The 17581-nt window shown below is 31.0% G+C and overlaps 2 protein-coding genes across 3 annotated transcripts; both read right to left on the bottom strand.

The window, feature by feature from the left end:
- Positions 1-1245: 1245 nt before the first annotated feature.
- On the bottom strand, positions 1246-3591 carry LOC144850280 (uncharacterized). Its single transcript, XM_078707529.1, has 6 exons — positions 3431-3591; positions 2968-3261; positions 2684-2707; positions 2199-2347; positions 2035-2067; positions 1246-1879 (listed from the first exon to the last, which is right to left on the bottom strand). The coding sequence occupies exons 2-6, from the start codon at positions 3215-3217 to the stop codon at positions 1751-1753; spliced, it is 585 nt and encodes a 194-aa protein (XP_078563655.1). The 5' UTR covers positions 3218-3261; positions 3431-3591; the 3' UTR covers positions 1246-1750.
- A 2269-nt stretch (positions 3592-5860) lies between these two features.
- On the bottom strand, positions 5861-15970 carry LOC144850277 (neural cell adhesion molecule 2-like). 2 transcript variants are annotated; one of them, XM_078707525.1, is made up of 7 exons: positions 15913-15970; positions 14972-15304; positions 14503-14796; positions 14213-14251; positions 6298-6446; positions 6152-6184; positions 5861-6006 (listed from the first exon to the last, which is right to left on the bottom strand). In XM_078707525.1, exons 1-7 carry the CDS (start codon positions 15956-15958, stop codon positions 5878-5880), a joined length of 1023 nt encoding a protein of 340 aa, XP_078563651.1. In that variant the 5' UTR covers positions 15959-15970; the 3' UTR covers positions 5861-5877. The 2 variants fall into 2 exon arrangements, with proteins under 2 accessions (XP_078563651.1, XP_078563650.1); XM_078707524.1 differs by lacking the exons at positions 5861-6006; positions 6152-6184; positions 6298-6446 and adding exons at positions 12923-13460; positions 13605-13637; positions 13721-13869.
- Positions 15971-17581: the final 1611 nt, after the last annotated feature.

Genomic DNA, 17581 nt, shown 5'->3' on the forward strand with positions numbered 1-17581 from the left:
TGTCTGGGTCATTTGAGGGCAAAATAAAGTCTCTACAGACATTTTAGTCACATTGTATATGCAAACATTGAGAAATGGGGTCGAAGGTCAAATGTTGTACTTCCGGTCATTTTATCGTAAAATGTTGCATTAGAGTAAATATAAATATATACATTTTGAATAAATCAGTGAAAAAATCAACTCTCTCGGACTAGTAGTTTTTGAGATATGGTTACCCTGTAATTTCACCCTAATTTGCATATTTAAGCTAATTTGCATACCTTCGGGATGAGTGACAGAGGTGTGATGCTCAAATTTTCATCTCCCCATCATATATGACCATTTAAAAAAAAAAAATCTCTGTTTGCAATTTGTTTCACTTTGAGCTGTTTTTTTTGCTAGATTGACTAGCCTATTAATATTTCCCGCCATTATGTCAGAATATAAATAAACATACCGAATGTTGGCCAATAAATAATAAAACGTGGTTGAAGTGACCACTGCCATCAACTTTTGACAACCAGTAAAAAATGTAGGACTGCACATCATTGTTACATTGTCAAACTTTCCACTTGTATCTGAAAATAAATTAAACAAAATAGCTATTAACGATTTACGATTGCGTCATTGTGGGAAAAAATATTTTAAATATTTGTACTTACAATCATCGCAATTTTACTTTTCGCCTCCATTACAAATCTGTAAAATATGGAAATCTTTTCCGCTTTATTAGGTGGTGACTATTTCACTATTATTGTCTCGCACTCTACCACACTCTACTGTATTGTATACTGAAGTATTGATTGTTCCTGTCGTTGTTATGATTCTGGATTGCCATTCATACTTGTGATATATTAGTTTTACTTCCTTCATAATTGTAGTGCACTGTCTAAATCTAGATGATACAATTAATCTTTTTAATAGTATCATTTATTTAAAATAAAATCATAAAACACGTGAATATTATTAAATTGTATTGTAGATCAAAACAGTGCAAACTCAAACTGGGGTATTTCTTAAATTTGTTTCTTTCAACAAAAATCATTAACAAAATAAAAATCGCACCCATATACTTTAAAGCCCTGTTCCAATTCCCAGGAATCTAAATATTCCGTTTCAAAATTAATTTGAACTTACTCAATTCTTTGTATAAATATGGCAGCAAGCAACCAGCGTACATCTCGAGGCGAATTAAATTAAAGAACTCTATAACAATAATACAATTACACGCGTGTTAAAAGAATTGATTTCTAGTTTATTTTCCTTCTTAATGCTAGAATAGTCGTTATATGTCAATGTAATAATCATTCAAACTTTATATTCAGTAACGAATCAAAGTTGGTCTAATACATGCACGTTTTAATTAAAACAAATCAAAACAAGAAATACAATTTTTTAATAAATGTATCGTTGTTAGTTACATATCTGTTTTTAAATTTTTCAAGTATGCCTATGGTTTTCATCTTTACATATTACATGTTGCTATATACCATTGGTAGATTATGTCACTATAGGTACATATAGGTTTTTTGTTGTTAATGATGATACAAATTGCAGCATTCACATAATTCTTTGTTATTAAATTTGTACGCGTTGAAGAGTTAAAACAAGAAAAAGAAAACACTTTATCAAGGTTATGATTTCTCTTTATTTTTTATAATAAAATTAACAAGAGGTATGTGATTGTAGTTTCAAACCAATGATATTTCATTAATAATAAGAATAATAATAATAATGTATTTCTTTTATTTTTATATTTTAAACAAGTATATCATTGGTTGTCCTTTTTTGCTTTAACATTTACATATACAGCCTGATTATCGTCTTTCTTCTGTAAATCTTGGTATGTGAGGTTTGTTTCTCTATCTGTCTCTCCAGTATAAGTCATATACCCCTGCTGCTAAAAAAAATTAAGAAGTTTAGTGCATGGAAAAAGAAGAATGAAAATCGTGTAAACCTTTATTGATATATTGGTGAAAATAGTAATAATAATGATGATGAGGATGATGATAATGAGTAAAGTGAATACTTAAAGTTGAAGTATGGCATCCTTACCTCTGATTGGTTGGTGTTTTTCGATGTAGGTACCTTCAAAATAAAACATCATATTTAATGTTAAAATAGTTTCCATTACTTAAGTGTACGGTATTTCATTAAACCTTTGGTCATTTTAAGTCTACACTTTTGCTTTTGGTTTTATTTTCTGAATTATACTTTACCTGTGAATTTGACTTCCTTATTTTGCTGATAATAAAACCCACAAGCAAACAGATAATGAATCCAATGAGCACACCAACAAACGTCATTCCAACAACAAGACCAGTTGAATTGCACACGCCCTCACTCTTTGGAACTGGTGTACTTACAACTGAAATATTATTACTGAAGTTAACCCTTTTATAATATAATAAAGTGTAAGTGATACATATGCAGAGCGTAAGCACACATCCAAGGAACCTTTGTATATATTTTGTTCTTTCTCTTTTTTGTCTTCTCGCAAATGATTTTGACTAATTGTCGCTGTTGCATTTAAGACACATCGATACTCACATCGACATTTTCATGCATGCTTTGGGAACCAAACCCGGATTTTTTTTTTTTTTATTTATTTTTTTTTTTTGTGGTTTCTTCCCATTTTATTTCGTTCAAACCCGGAAATTTACAATTATTATAACACAATGCAAAGTACTTATAGTTGGCTTACTGGATATAGAAGTAGTCGTCAATTCTAAAAAATTAAAAAAGCATTATTATCGAAACTTATCATGCGTTCATATCATAAAACACCTGCATAATAATAACAACAACAAAAAACAACTAAAGCGTTCCGTTTTTGTTGTGTTAGCTCACCAGTGCTATCCATATCATGTAGGAACAAAGACAAATTATTTGTGGTAGAGAAAACACGATCCGAAAGAACGAAATGTCTGTTTATATAGTATGTATTCATTGTATCAATTAAATCTATTTTATTCCAACCGTACCAACCTGCTACTGTGATGAGTTCAACAGTATTACTAAGTTTTCCTTCTTCTCCCATGTAAGCAGAATTCTCTACTCTACACTTATAAACTCCTGCATCTATTTCATTTACATTCTTAATCGTTAATGTTGCATTAGAAGTTGGATACTTTTGCATGTTAGAAACATCAAGTTCGACGTCATCTTTGATCCATGTGATGGTAATTGGTGTTGGGAATCCAACAGGTTCAGTTATGAACGTTGCTATTCCATTCATGTTGGCAGATAATTTGGCTGGAGTCACAACGGGTGTGTCAAGATCTGCAGTAAAAAGAAAATTTAACTATTAAATGTAATATCATAAACACAGCTTTATTTTCATTTTGATAATTTTTAATTATAATTGTTTATTGTAATTTGAAGATTGTCCAACATAATTTATGTATTTAGCTTTTACTAGAAAAAAACAACAAAGGAATGACAAACTCACATTGAACTATAAGTTCATCATAGTCGTCAGCAACTTAGCCAGTTTGTGTGATGATTCTACACAGATAATTTCCTGCATCATTTACTTCAACAGCACTTATCATAAGATCCTTGTCATTATATAAGCTGTAACGACCATTGCTTGTTTCTCCTGTATCACTAGATACGATAGGGTTTCTTAATACTGGAGTATCAGCATCAGCTCTGAACCAAATAAGTCGATACAAGAAATCTCCTGCTTCAAGTGTATACCTACACGTCATCGTCGCATCCTCACCAACTATAACTGTATCACCATCCACTGTCACAGACGTTGTTTGTGCATGTGTACCTAAAACTAAACAATAACTGTACAGTAGTTATTATAAATACTGCATATTGTGCACTTTTATTGCATGTTTTTTTAGTTTAGGGTAGGCCTACGTTGATTTGGTGTTATAAAAGATAAAGCTTTTACTCATTTTAAAGACAGCTTGCTAAAAACATGTGCTGTATGTCTACTACCATTTATTAAACATTGTGTTGATGTCAAGAAAGGTTTTTTTGTCATTTCTGGAAACAAAATTATAGGAAATACAAACAATACAAACAAAAAATACTGAAAATGTTTATATATATATATGTATATATAACTATTTGCACAATTAGTAGCACAGCGACAGTAAAGCAACATGAGTATGTCATGATGTTACAGGCCTCATGCAGTATTCAGCTAACCTATATCTAGCGTTTGAACCTATATGACACGCTAAGACGGACATAAATATGTATGTCCGTCCTGGCGTGCCATAAACCTACCGTAAACAGAGATATATTTACTTTACAAACAAAATGTATTTAGTTAATAACTGTTCAAATCATCAAAGAAGTTGATTAACTCTTAGAGAATACTTAATAGTATAGGTTTAGTTTAGTGAATTGTACTTACGTCGTAAATATATAAGAAACAATAACAAGAAGGAAACACTCTTCATCTTTACAGCAATCTAGTTACAAGAAGGAAATGCAACTTTACGAGTACATTATTTGTAGTAAGGCTAAACACCGCCCTCTTCTGTGCATGATTAAAAGAGCAGGGCATATTTTTTTCAACGATCTTTGCTCTGTACTTCTGTACTGCAAGAAGGCCTAGCTAGCTAGCTTCTTGTTGACCACTGCCATTAACTTTTGACAAAACCAGTTGAAGCAACGAATCTCCTGTAACAAATGTAGGAGTGCACATCATTGTTACATTGTCAAACTTTCCACTTGTATCTGAAAATAAATTACCAAAATAGCTATTAACGATTTACGATTGCGTCATTGTGTGAAAAAATATTTTAAATATTTGTACTTACAATCATCGCATTTTTACTTTTCGCCTCCATTACAAATCTGTAAAATATGGAAATCTTTTCCGCTTTATTAGGTAGTGACTATTTCACTATTATTGTCTTGCACTCTACCACACTCTACTGTATTGTATACTGAAGTATTGATTGTTCCTGTCGTTGTTATGATTCTGGATTGCCATTCATACTTGTGATATATTAGTTTTACTTCCTTCATAATTGTAGTGCACTGTCTAAATCTAGATGATACAATTAATCTTTTTAATAGTATCATTTATTAAAAATAAAATCATAAAACACGTGAATATTATTAAATTGTATTGTAGATCAAAACAGTGCAAACTTAAACTGGGGTATTTCTTAAATTTGTTTCTTTCAACAAAAATCATTAACAAAATAAAAATCGCACCCATATACTTTAAAGCCCTATTCCAATTCCCAAGAATCTAAATATTCCGTTTCAAAATGAATTTGAACTTTGAATTCTTTGTATAAATATGGCAGCAAGCAACCAACGTACATCTCGAGGCGAATTAAATTAAAGAACGCTATATAACAATAATACAATTACACGCGTGTTAAAAGAATTGATTTCTAGTTTATTTTCCTTCTTAATGCTGTTATAGTCATTATATTTCAATGTAATAATCATTCAAACTTTAAATTCAGTAACAAATCAAAGTTGGTCTAATACAAGCACGTTTTAATTCAAACAAATCAAAACAAGAAATACAATTTTTTAATAAATGTATCGTTGTTAGTTACATATCTTTTTTCTCATTTTTCAAGTATGCTTATGGTTTTCATCTTTACATAACACATGTTGCTATATACCATTTGTAGATTATGTCACTATAGGTACATATAGGGTTTTTTTTTTTGTTAATGATGATACAAATTGCAGCATTCACATTTCTTTGTTATTAAATTTTTACGCGTTAAAGAGTTAAATCAAGAGAAAGAAAACACTTTATCAAGGTTATGATTTCTCTTTATTTTTTTATAATAAAATCAACAAGAGGTATGTGATTGTAGTTTCAAACCAATGATATTTCATTAATAATAAGAATAATAATAATAAAGTATTTCTTTTATTTATATATTTTAAACATGTATATCATTGGTTGTCCTTTTTTGCTTTAACATTTACATATACAGCTTGATTATCGTCTTTCTTCTGTAAATCTTGGTATGTGTGGTTTGTTTCTTTATCTGTCTCTCCAGTATAAGTCATATACGCCTGCAGCTAGAATAAAAATACAACAGTAAACTGATGAATTAAAATGAATCCGTAATAAAGTAAAATGCAAACCTTTATTGTGTATTGGTGACAATGATGGTAATGATCAAAGTGAAAGCGAATAATTAAGGTTGAAGTATAGTATCCTTACCCCTAATTGGTTGTCATTATTTGATGTCGGTGCCTTTAAAATAAAAAAAAGTAAATTGAATGATAATACATTTGCCATTACTTGTGACAGTATTTCACTAAACCTTCGACTATTGTACTCTTTTGGTTCTACTTTCTGTATTATACCTGCGATTTTGAATTCCTTGTGTTACTGATGATAAAACTCACAAGCAAACAGAGAATGAATCCAATGAGCATACCAACAAACGTCATTCCAACAACAAGACCAGTTGAATTACATACGCCCTCACTCTTTGGAAATTCTGTACTTAAAACTAAACAATTAGTACAGTGTTACCATGTGTTTTAAACATGTTTACAATAATGTAATGTTGACAAATATACAAAGGTCATACTTATTTTCCCTTTTAAGCACCCATGCAGATCTTGGGGATAGAGCGGGGGATATCCCTTCCCGTTTCTATCCTTATTTGCTTTTCACAAGTGCAAAGACCGGAAATTTACAATCAATAAAAATGCAAGCAAACAAAACCTACGTGTAGTTGACTTACCGGATATAAAAGAAGTTGTCGTCAGTATATAAAGGCCTTTTATAACTAAAATTAACTAACATTTCAGTTCTACTGTGATTTTTATTACCGCATAAAATAATATGAATATTTCACTTATAATTGTGACTCTTTGGTCCTACAGAAAAACAGGCTATAAAATGTTTATTTCAACCAACCTATTGACAGTGTAGCAGTATTACTAAAGTTTCCCATCTTTTCCACTGTAAGCAGAATTCTCTGCTCTACACTGATAATCTCCTTCATCTTCTTCAACAACGTCATTAATTGTTAATGTTGCATCAGAAGTTGGATACTTATCTGTATCAGACAAATTAAGTATGACGTCATCTTTGATCCATGTGATGGTAATTGGTGTTGGTACACCAATAAGGTTAGAACATGTAAATGTCACTGTTTCTGTTTCGTTGACAGACAATTCTGTTGGATTTATAACTGGTTCTTCCAGATCTGTAAAGGAAAATTAACAGTCTTACATTCACCATGTGGGACTGTCTGAACTAAAAAAATCAGATGCATTGTTTACTGTATTACAGAAATCAATTATCAAAACGCATCAGACTATTTTTGTATCTCAATGAGTACCGGCATGATTAAATGGCGTTTTTTAATATAAAATATTTATTCATTGTAAAATGATGTAATTATTCATACTTACAGTAAACAGTAAGCTTTCCAACATTTTCACCAGTTTCAATAGATGAATCAGCAATTCTACATAGATAGTATCCATCATCAGACAACACTGTGTTTGCAATGGAGAGAGTAGCTACACCAGTCTGTGAGGTATCAACTACATATCTACCATCTGGATTTGTTAGAGCACTATTAACAAGAACGTTTAACCTATCTCCTGTTGATGTGCTACTGTACCATTGGACAGCTTGCAGAGTTCTTGTACCACTGAGTGTGTAATCACAGTTGATAACAGCATGTTGACCTAATTTAACAGTAGCTTCTTGTACATTGACTACAGGTTCAGTTTGACCATTTATAACTGAAATATAATACATGAAATGAACTTATACAAAAATCGATTACCTACCTAACTTCTTGTTCACATTCCAAGTATAACATTTCTATTCAATCACATCACAGACACATCAGCATTGTAACATTCTACATAACATTCTACATCACACTTTTTGGATTAATTTGTTTAATTACGTATTTATTTGTTTATGAATACGATTTTTTTTTAAAGAAAGTTTTCTATTTTCTTACTTACAAGCACATAGTTGAAACATTAGGAGAATTATTATTGCATAATATATCCCCTCCATTAAATCTGTAAAGAAAATGAATCGCGTCAGAGCCAGCAGGATTACAGACTTGTAAATTACAAACCACTACTACGACTCCTGAGATAAGTCAGCCGATTCTCGGTACTGTATCTATTTTCATTATCATACAACATCAACATCACATGATACGCGAGATGTTTTTCCGAATGAAGGTAAAATCAAAACTGATGCTGGGTATGATCAAGTAGTGTTCATGTTTCTGCTCTCCGCAGTTCATTCATTCTTCTGTTTTATTTAGAGATACTAAAATTGTTCTTATGTCTTATGTCTTATTATAATAATCTTTGTATATGGGCTAGATTGTGATGTAAAATTTACAGTTATATTAAAATTGTACAATGCTTTCTGTTCCATGTTTGCTTTTCTTCCATATCTATACCCTTTGTAAAATTATTTGTTGAAATTCATAAAGTTATTAAATGTTTCTGTATGTAAAATTATACGTTTAATAATGTATTGAATGAATTTCAATATGAATACAATTATTCAACCCATCATAATTTGGCTTATAATTACCTCACGTAAAATATTCATTTTTCCTATACAGTGTCAGGAATGTGAATTGTCAAGCCTTGTACATTTTGATATAACAATTTTTCTTCTTTCGTAGGCTTATTGTTCGTTTATCCCAAATTATCTAAACTATCCAAACATTCAGTAAAACAATTGAAAATAATTTGATAAAACATCTTGCATCTTAAAGCATGTACAACTTACTTTTTGCCGATGAATGTCCAGAGAATTAACTACCTGTGATTGTTTCTCACTGCCAAAAAATGTATGGGTGCGAATTTGTATGAAAAGGAAATCTTTATATTCCGCTTCATAAGGTGTAGATAACTGTTTCACTATTATTGTCATACTCTACCACACTCTAACGTATTGCATACTGTACTTATTGATTGTTCCTGTTATATGAGTTGATATATTATGTTTCCTTCCGCACAGTGTTGTACTTCCGTTCATGTCAAATGTATTGAATCATTAAGATGATAAAATTACAGTATTCTTTTTAACTCGTAACATTAATATTTAAAAACAAAAATTAAATATTATTGCAACCAAACTCGCACACAGATATACTTGAATGAGCACCAGATTAGATTTACCGTACTCATTGTTATGCTTCAAGGAAAATAGGGTATTGCCACTACACCCCTAAACCATTGTTTCTTATAAAGAGGAAATTAGCTTACGATACTTGGTTTTAAAATTCAAAATACAAAAATTCAGAGGCTCTACTCATAAAACGGTCACATTCAAAATTCGTTTACATTGAATGTCATTCATAATCCTTTCTAAATCTAAATCATAAAATATATCATAAATTGATTTATGTTTATTAAAATTGGTTTAAAATTATTGATAGCCTACACACATGACTGTTGAAGGGTAATGAGAGTACCGTATGGAATATCAATAAACCAAGAAATAACATAAGACAATTGATTTAGATCTGGGTTTGCAAGATCTGTGATGGTAAAATTAATAATCGTTTGAGTTATATATACATACAATTACAGAGTCAATCAGTGCAAATTCAAATCAAACTCAGAAATAAAAAAAGCGCGAGTATGTCAAATCAATTTTAACTTACGCAGATGAAAAATGGCAGCAAGCAACCAATGTACATCTCGTAAGCGAAATAAAATTAATAATAATAATAATATAAAAGAACAAGCGTATTGGTGGTGTACTTATGCATTAAAACATTACATTTAAAGTAATGAGTCAAAGTTGGTATACTAAAGCAAATTATTTCTACAATTACAAAATAACGAACAACTTATTCATTTGAATAAACTGTTAGATAAACTGTTGGTTAAATTTTCAAAAACAATGTTTGATGGTTTTCTTCTTTATATCACATGTTGCGATATACCGTGGTTCTGTCAGTTTCGCTATAGGTAAAACTTACAAGAAAAAACTTGTAAGTATGATATTCCATTAACAATAATTAATACTGTATTAATTTATCTTAAATAATGTATTATTTGTTGTCCTTTTTGGCTTTAACATTTACATACACAGCTTGATTATCGTCTTTCTTCTGCAAATCTTGATACGTGTGGCTATCTGTCTCTCCAGTATAAGTCATATACGCCTGTAGCTAAAATACAACGTTTATTGCATGAAAAAAGAAAAATGAAAATCGTGTAAATTATTGATATGATGGTGACATTGGTAAAAATAAATGATGATGATGATGATGACGAGTAAAGTTAAGTATGGCATCCTTACCCCTGATTGGTTGGTGTTTTTCGATGTAGGTACCTTTAAAATAAAACATCAAATTTAATGTTAAAATAGTTTCCATTCCTTAAGTGTGCGGTCTACACTTTTGCTTTTGGTTCTACTATCAAAATTATACTTTACCTTTGGATTTGAATTCCTTATTTTGCTGATGATAAAACCCACAAGCAAACCAACAATGAATCCGATGAGCACACCAACAAATGTCATTCCAACAACAAGACCTGTTGAATTGCACACGCCCTCACTCGTTGGAACTTCTGTACTTAAAACTGAACAATTATTAGACCTAAGTACTGTGTCAGTGTTTTCATAATTGTATGAAGTTAACCATTTTATAATAATAAAGTGTAAATGATACATATGCAGAGCGTAAGCACAGATCCAGGGAACCTTTGTATATATTTTCTCCCCTGTTTTGTCTTCTCGCAAATGATTTTGACTAATTGTCGCTGTTGCCTTTAAGATGCTCACATCAATTGATCACATTTTCATGCTTGTCTATTTGGGAACCAAACCCGGATTTTTTGTGGGTTCTTCCCACTTTTATTTCGTTCAAACCCGGAAATTTACAATATAATACAATGCAACGTACTTATAGTTGACTTACTGGATAAGTAGTCGTCATTTCTAAAAAAACAAAAAAGCATTATTATCAAAACTTATCATGCGTTCATATCAAAACACCTGCATAATAATAACAACAACAAAAAACAACTAAAGGGTTCCGTTTTTGTGCTATATCAGTGCTATCCATATCATGTAGGAACAAATACAAATTATTTGTGGTAGAGAAAACACGATCCGAAAGAACGAAATGTCTGTTTATATAGTATGTATTCAGTGTATCAATTAACAGTTATGAAACTATTTGATTCCAATCGTACCAACCTAATGTGATGAAGGTAACAGGGTTACTAAGTTTTCCTTCTGTTCCAATTATAAGCAGCATTCTCGGCTCTACACTGATAATCTCCCTCATCTTCTTCAACAATGCATTAATCGTTAATGTTGCATCAGAAGACGGATACTTTTGTGTATCAGACACATCAAGTATGACGTCATCTTTGATCCATGTGATGCTAATTGGTGTTGGGAATCCGTCAGGTTTAGTACATTCAAATGTTGCTGCTTTATCATCGTTAGACATTAGCTTCAAACCTGGGTTGTCAAGATCTGTTCATGGAAAACTTACATAACAATTTTTAAAATACTCATGTATTACCACAAACACAACTTTATTTTTATGATAAATTTGATAATAATTTGTGATTAATTGTTACAATTGCTACACAATACTATTTATCGACAAGTACAGTATTGTATGTCTAAACATTCAAGACAAAACATTTTCAAATAATTATTTTTTTCAACAACATTGATAAGTCTAAGCTTTTAATACAGTACTGTATAAGTATATTTCTAAGCATCATCATCTCGCTTTGAAATTCTGACAAAAATTTATTATAATTTGAAGAAATGTGCAAATTACAAATATTCATCATAATTTACTTTATACTCACAATTAACTGACAAATGAAATCAATAACAAAATACACTACTTGTTTAAAATAAGTTAACACAAAGCAATTACTGTAGCTTGTATGTCCAAATGTTCTTACATTAAACATAAACAAATTATAATGTCTAAAATACAGTATCATCCTCCCACTTATTTATTGTATTTGAAGAAATAATTGCATATTCATAAAATTCTACTATACTGTACTCACAATTGACTGCGAGCAAAGTTTCACCAGGATTTGCAAGATTGGTGCTAACAGCACAACGTTGCCTGCATCACCTCGTTCAACATCAGTTATTATAAGATTATTATTGGACAAACTGTAACGACCATTGGATGATTTTCCTGTAGAACTTACAAGACCACTTCCTACTTGTTGACCATTCTCATCAGCTTTTGTCCAAGACAGTTGAACCAATGAATCTCCTGACAGAAATGATGGAGTACACACCATTGTTACATTGTCAAACTCTCTCGCTGTACCAGCATCCACTGACACTTGTGTTTGGGCACTTGTATCTGAAACTAAAGTACGCTACGTTACTTGCTTTTGAAATATAACATTGTGCTGCAAAGTGTTAAAATCAGAAAGACGACAAAAACAAAATAAAATTCTAGTGAATGTGCATTCTCTCTATTATCGTTTTCTGTTCTGGTTTCACAAACCAAACTATGTGGTCCGGCAGGATAACAAATCGACACACCCGCGCAAACACAGGCAACGGGAATTTAATTTTAAATTATTAGTTTTTTCTTTAATTGTCGACTTAAGTTTGAACCACCTCTATAATACGGAAATAACATAAAACGCATGATTGTATTATTTGTATTTCAAATAATGACGGAAATGTAGGCCTACTTATGTATATGAGGATTTTTAATGTGTTTACCAAAAATACAAAACCAAATGTTTTCTTAGTAGCACCCACAAAATATTAAAGCCTGGTACTTACCAAATACAAGAACAATTGGCAACAAACAACCACTCCTCAAAAAGACTTATTCTTAATTAAATAACCAAAATTGATTGGTAAAGAATAATTGTCTAGTTTATTTTCCTTCTTATGCTGGTATAATGGTCATTATATATCAATGCAATAATGCATTCAAACATTAAATTCAAAGTAACCAAAGTTGGTCTAATACAAGCACGTTTTATTGCCAACAAACAAAAATAACATTTTGAATAAAATAATGTTAAGAGATTATCTTTTTTTTTTTCATGTTTCAAGTATATGTGTAATGTTTTCATCTTTGCATCACATTTTCCTATATACCGTATGATAAATTCTGGCGCTAGGTACTTGTGTATATTTTGTTTAGTTAATGCAAAACAAATTGCAGCATTCACATATTTCCTTGTTAAATTTGTACGCGTTAAAGAGTTACATCAAGGGAGAAAGAAAACACTTTCTACAGGTTATGATTTCTCTTTATTTGTTATAATAAAATCAACAAGAGGTATGTGATTGTAGTTTCAAACCATAGTAATGATATTCCATTAATAGTAATAATATATTCATTTTATTTTTATTTTAAACATGTATATTATTTGTTGTCCCTCTTTTCTTTAACATTTACATATACAGCTTGATTATCTTCTTTCTTTTGTAAATCTTGGTATGTGTGGGTTGTTTCTTTATCTGTCTCTCCCGTATAAGTCATATACGCCTGTTGCTAAAAATAAATAAAAAAGAATGAAAATCGTGTAAAACCTTTATTGATATATTGGTGACAATAGTAATAATAAATGATGATGATGATGATGATGATGATGACGAGTGAAAGTGAATACTTAAAGTTGACGTATATCATCCTTACCCCTGATTGGTTTGTGTTTTTCGATGTAGGTACCTTCAAAATAAACCATCATATTTAATGTTAAAATAGTTTCTATTACTTAAGTCTACACTTTTGCTTTCTGAATTATACTTTACCTGTTCATGTGACTTCCTTATTTTGCTGATAATAAAACCCACAATCAAACATATAATGAATCCAATGAGCACACCAACAAACGTCATTCCAACAACAAGACCTGTTGAATTGCACACGCCCTCACTCTTTGGAACTTCTGTACTTAAAACTGAACAATTATTAGTACTGTGTCAGTGTTTTCATAATTGTATGAAATTAACCCTTTTATAATATTAAAGTGTAAGTGATACATATGCAGAGCGTAAGCACAGATCCAGGGAACCTTTCTATATATTTTCTCCCCTTTTTTGTCTTCTTGCAAATGATTTTGACTAATTGTCGCTGTTGCTTTTAAGACACACCGATGCTCACATCAATTGGTCACATTTTTATGCTTGTATATTTGGGAACCAAATCCGGATTTTTTTTATTTCTTGGGGTCTTTTGTGGGTTTTTTCCACTTTTATTTCGTTCAAACCCGGAAATGTATAATATAATACAATGCAACGTACTTATAGTTGACTTACTGGATATAGAAGTAGTCGTAAATTCTAAATAAATAAAAAAGCATTATTATCGAAACTTATCATGCGTTCATATTATAAAACACCTGCATAATAATAACAAAAAACAAACAACTAAAGGGTTCCGTTTTGTTGTGTTAGCTCACCGTTGTTATCCATATCGGTGTAGAAACAAAGAAAAATTGTTGGTGGTAGAGAAAACACGATCCGAAAGAATAAAATGTCTTTATATGTATTCATTGTATCAATTAAAACTATTTAATTCCAACCGTACCAACCTGCTACTGTGATGAGTTTAACAGTATTACTACGTTTTCCATCTTCTCCCATGTAAGCAGCATTCTCTGCTCTACACTTATAATCTCCCTCATCTGTCTCATTTACATTCTTAATTGTTAATGTTGCATCAGAAAACGGATACTTTTGCATGTCAGAAACATCAAGTATGACGTCATCTTTGATCCATGTGATGTTAATTGGTGTTGGGAATCCAACAGGTACAGTAGAAAACTGTGCTGTTTCATCTATATTGACAGACAATTGGGCTGGAGTCACAACTGGTGTGTTAAGATCTGCAGTGTAAAGACAATTTGACTATTAAATGTAATACCATAAACACAGCTTTATTTTCATGACATTTTGATAATTTTTAATTATAATTATTTATTGTAATTTGAAGATTGTCCAACAGAATTTATGTATTTAACTTTTACTAGAAAAAAAACAACAAAGGAATGACAAACTCACATTGAACTATAAGTTCATCATAGTCGTCAGCAACTTGGCCATTTTGTGTGATGATTCTACACAGATAATTTCCTGCATCATTTACTTCAACAGCACTTATCATAAGATCTTTGTTATTAGATAAGCTATAACGACCATTGCTTGTTTCTCCTGTATCACTATATACGATAGGGTTTCCTAATAATGCAGTACCATCAGCATCAGCTCTGAACCAAACAAGTCGATCCAAGACATCTCCCACTTCAAGTGTATAACTACACATCATCGTCGCATCCTCACCAACTTTAACTGTATCATTAGTCACTGTCGCAAGAAAAGTTTGTGCATGTGTACCTGAAATTAAAAAATAACTGTACAGTCATTATTATAAATACTGCATAATTTGCACTTTTATTGCATGTTTTTCGAGTTTAGGGTAGGCCTACGTTGATTTGGTGTTATAAAAGATAAAGTTGTTACTCATTTTTTAAGATAGCTTACTAAAAACATGTGCTGTATGTCTACTATACTACCATTTATCGAACGTTGTTTTGATGTCAAGCGAGGTTTTTGTCATTTCTGGAAACAAAATTATAGGAAAACAACACCCGAAAATGAAATACAAACAACACAAACAAAAAATACTGAAAATGTGAACATATATAACTATATTCACAATTAGTAGCACAGCGACAGTAAAGCAGCATGAGTATGTCATGATGTTACAGGCCTCATGCAGTATTTAGCTAACCTATATCTACCGTTTGAACCTATATGACACGCTAAGACGGACATAAATATGTATGTCCTTCCTGGCGTGCCATAAACCTACCGTAAACAGAGATATATTTACTTTACAAACAAAATGTATTTAGTTAATAACTGTTCAAATCATCAAAGAAGTTGATTAACTCTTAGAGAATGCTTAATAGTATAGGTTTAGTTTAGTGAATTGTACTTACGTCGTAAATATAGAATAAACAATAACAAGAAGGAAACACTCTTCATCTTTACAGCAATCTATTTAAAAGAAGGAAATGCAACTTTACTGGTATATTATTTGTAGTAAGGTGAAACACCGCCCTCTTCTGTGCATGATTAAAAGGGCAGCAGGGCATCTTTCTTTTAACGTTCTTTGCTCTGTACTTCTGTACTGCAAGAAGGCCTAGCTAGCTTCTTGTTGACCACTGCCATCAACTTTTGACAGCCTCATGCAGTATTTAGCTAACCTATATCTAGCGTTTGAACCTATATGACACGCTAAGACGGGCATAAGTATGTATGTCCGTCCTGGCGTGCCATAAACCTACCGTAAACAGAGATATATTTACTTTACAAACAAAATGTATTTAGCTAATAACTGTTCAAATCATCAAAGAAGTTGATTAACTCTTAGAGAATACTTAATAGTATAGGTTTAGTATAGTGAATTGTACTTACGTCGTAAATATAGAATAAACAATAACAAGAAGGAAACACTCTTCATCTTTACAGCAATCTATTTAAAAGAAGGAAATGCAACTTTACTGGTATATTATTTGTAGTAAGGTGAAACACCGCCCTCTTCTGTGCATGATTAAAAGGGCAGCAGGGCATCTTTCTTTTAACGTTCTTTGCTCTGTACTTCTGTACTGCAAGAAGGCCTAGCTAGCTTCTTGTTGACCACTGCCATCAACTTTTGACAACCAGTTGTTGATTCAACAAATCTCCTGTAAAAAATGTAGGAGTGCACATCATTGTTACATTGTCAAACTTTCCACTTGTATCTGAAAATAAATTAACCAAAATAGCTATTAACGATTTACGATTGCGGTGTGAAAAAATATTTTTAATATTTGTACTTACAATCATCGCATTTTTACTTTTCGCCTCCATTACAAATCTGTAAAATATGGAAATCTCTACCACACTATACTGTATTGTATACTCTACATACAAGTATTGATTGTTCCTATCATTGTTATGATGATGTTGTTGTTAAATTACCTCACACTTGTGATATATTAGTTTCACTTCCTTCACAATTATAGTGTAATGTACTTCCGTCCAAATCAAGATGATACAATTAATCTTTTTTAATAGTATCAACTATTTAAAATAAAATCATAAAACACATTAAATTGTATTGTAGATCAAAACAGTGCAAACTCAAACTGTGTTATTTCTTAAATTTGTTTCTTTCAACAAAAATCATTAACAAAATAAAAATCGCACCCATATACTTTAAAGCCCTATTCCAATTCCTAAGAATCTAAATATTTCGTTTCAAAATTAATTTGAACTTACTCAATTCTTTGTATAAATATGGCAGCAAGCAACCAGCGTACATCTCGAGGCGAATTAAATTAAAGAACGCTATATAACAATAATACAATTACACGCGTGTTAAAAGAATTGATTTTCTAGTTTATTTTCCTTCTTAATGCTGTTATAGTCATTATATTTCAATGTAATAATGCATTCAAACTTTAAATTCAGTAACGAATCAAAGTTGGTCTAATACAAGCACGTTTTAATTAAAACAAATCAAAACAAGAAAAACAATTTTGTAATAAATGTATCGTTGTTAGTTACATATCTTTTTTCTCATTTTTCAAGTATTTCTATGGTTTTCATCTTTACATAACACAT

The sequence above is a fragment of the Antedon bifida genome, chromosome 8 (assembly GCF_963402885.1).
Source record: "Antedon bifida chromosome 8, ecAntBifi1.1, whole genome shotgun sequence".
Classification (NCBI taxonomy): domain Eukaryota; kingdom Metazoa; phylum Echinodermata; class Crinoidea; order Comatulida; family Antedonidae; genus Antedon; species Antedon bifida.

Bases quoted from the DNA above. Each gene is read 5' to 3' on its own strand.
- LOC144850280 (XM_078707529.1), bottom strand. From the start codon at position 3,217: ATGAATGGAATAGCAACGTTCATAACTGAACCTGTTGGATTCCCAACA. The intron at 2,708-2,967 runs GTTGGTACGGTT...TTAATTTTTTAG, and splicing joins TGAACTCATCACAGTAGCAG to AATTGACGACTACTTCTATA. The intron at 1,880-2,034 runs GTAAGGATGCCA...AATTTTTTTTAG, and splicing joins AAAACACCAACCAATCAGAG to CAGCAGGGGTATATGACTTA.
- LOC144850277 (XM_078707525.1), bottom strand. From the start codon at position 15,958: ATGAAGAGTGTTTCCTTCTTGTTATTGTTTATTCTATATTTACGAC. The intron at 6,185-6,297 runs GTATAATACAGA...TTTATTTTAAAG, and splicing joins CAAGGAATTCAAAATCGCAG to GCACCGACATCAAATAATGA. The intron at 6,007-6,151 runs GTAAGGATACTA...TTTTTATTCTAG, and splicing joins ATAATGACAACCAATTAGGG to CTGCAGGCGTATATGACTTA.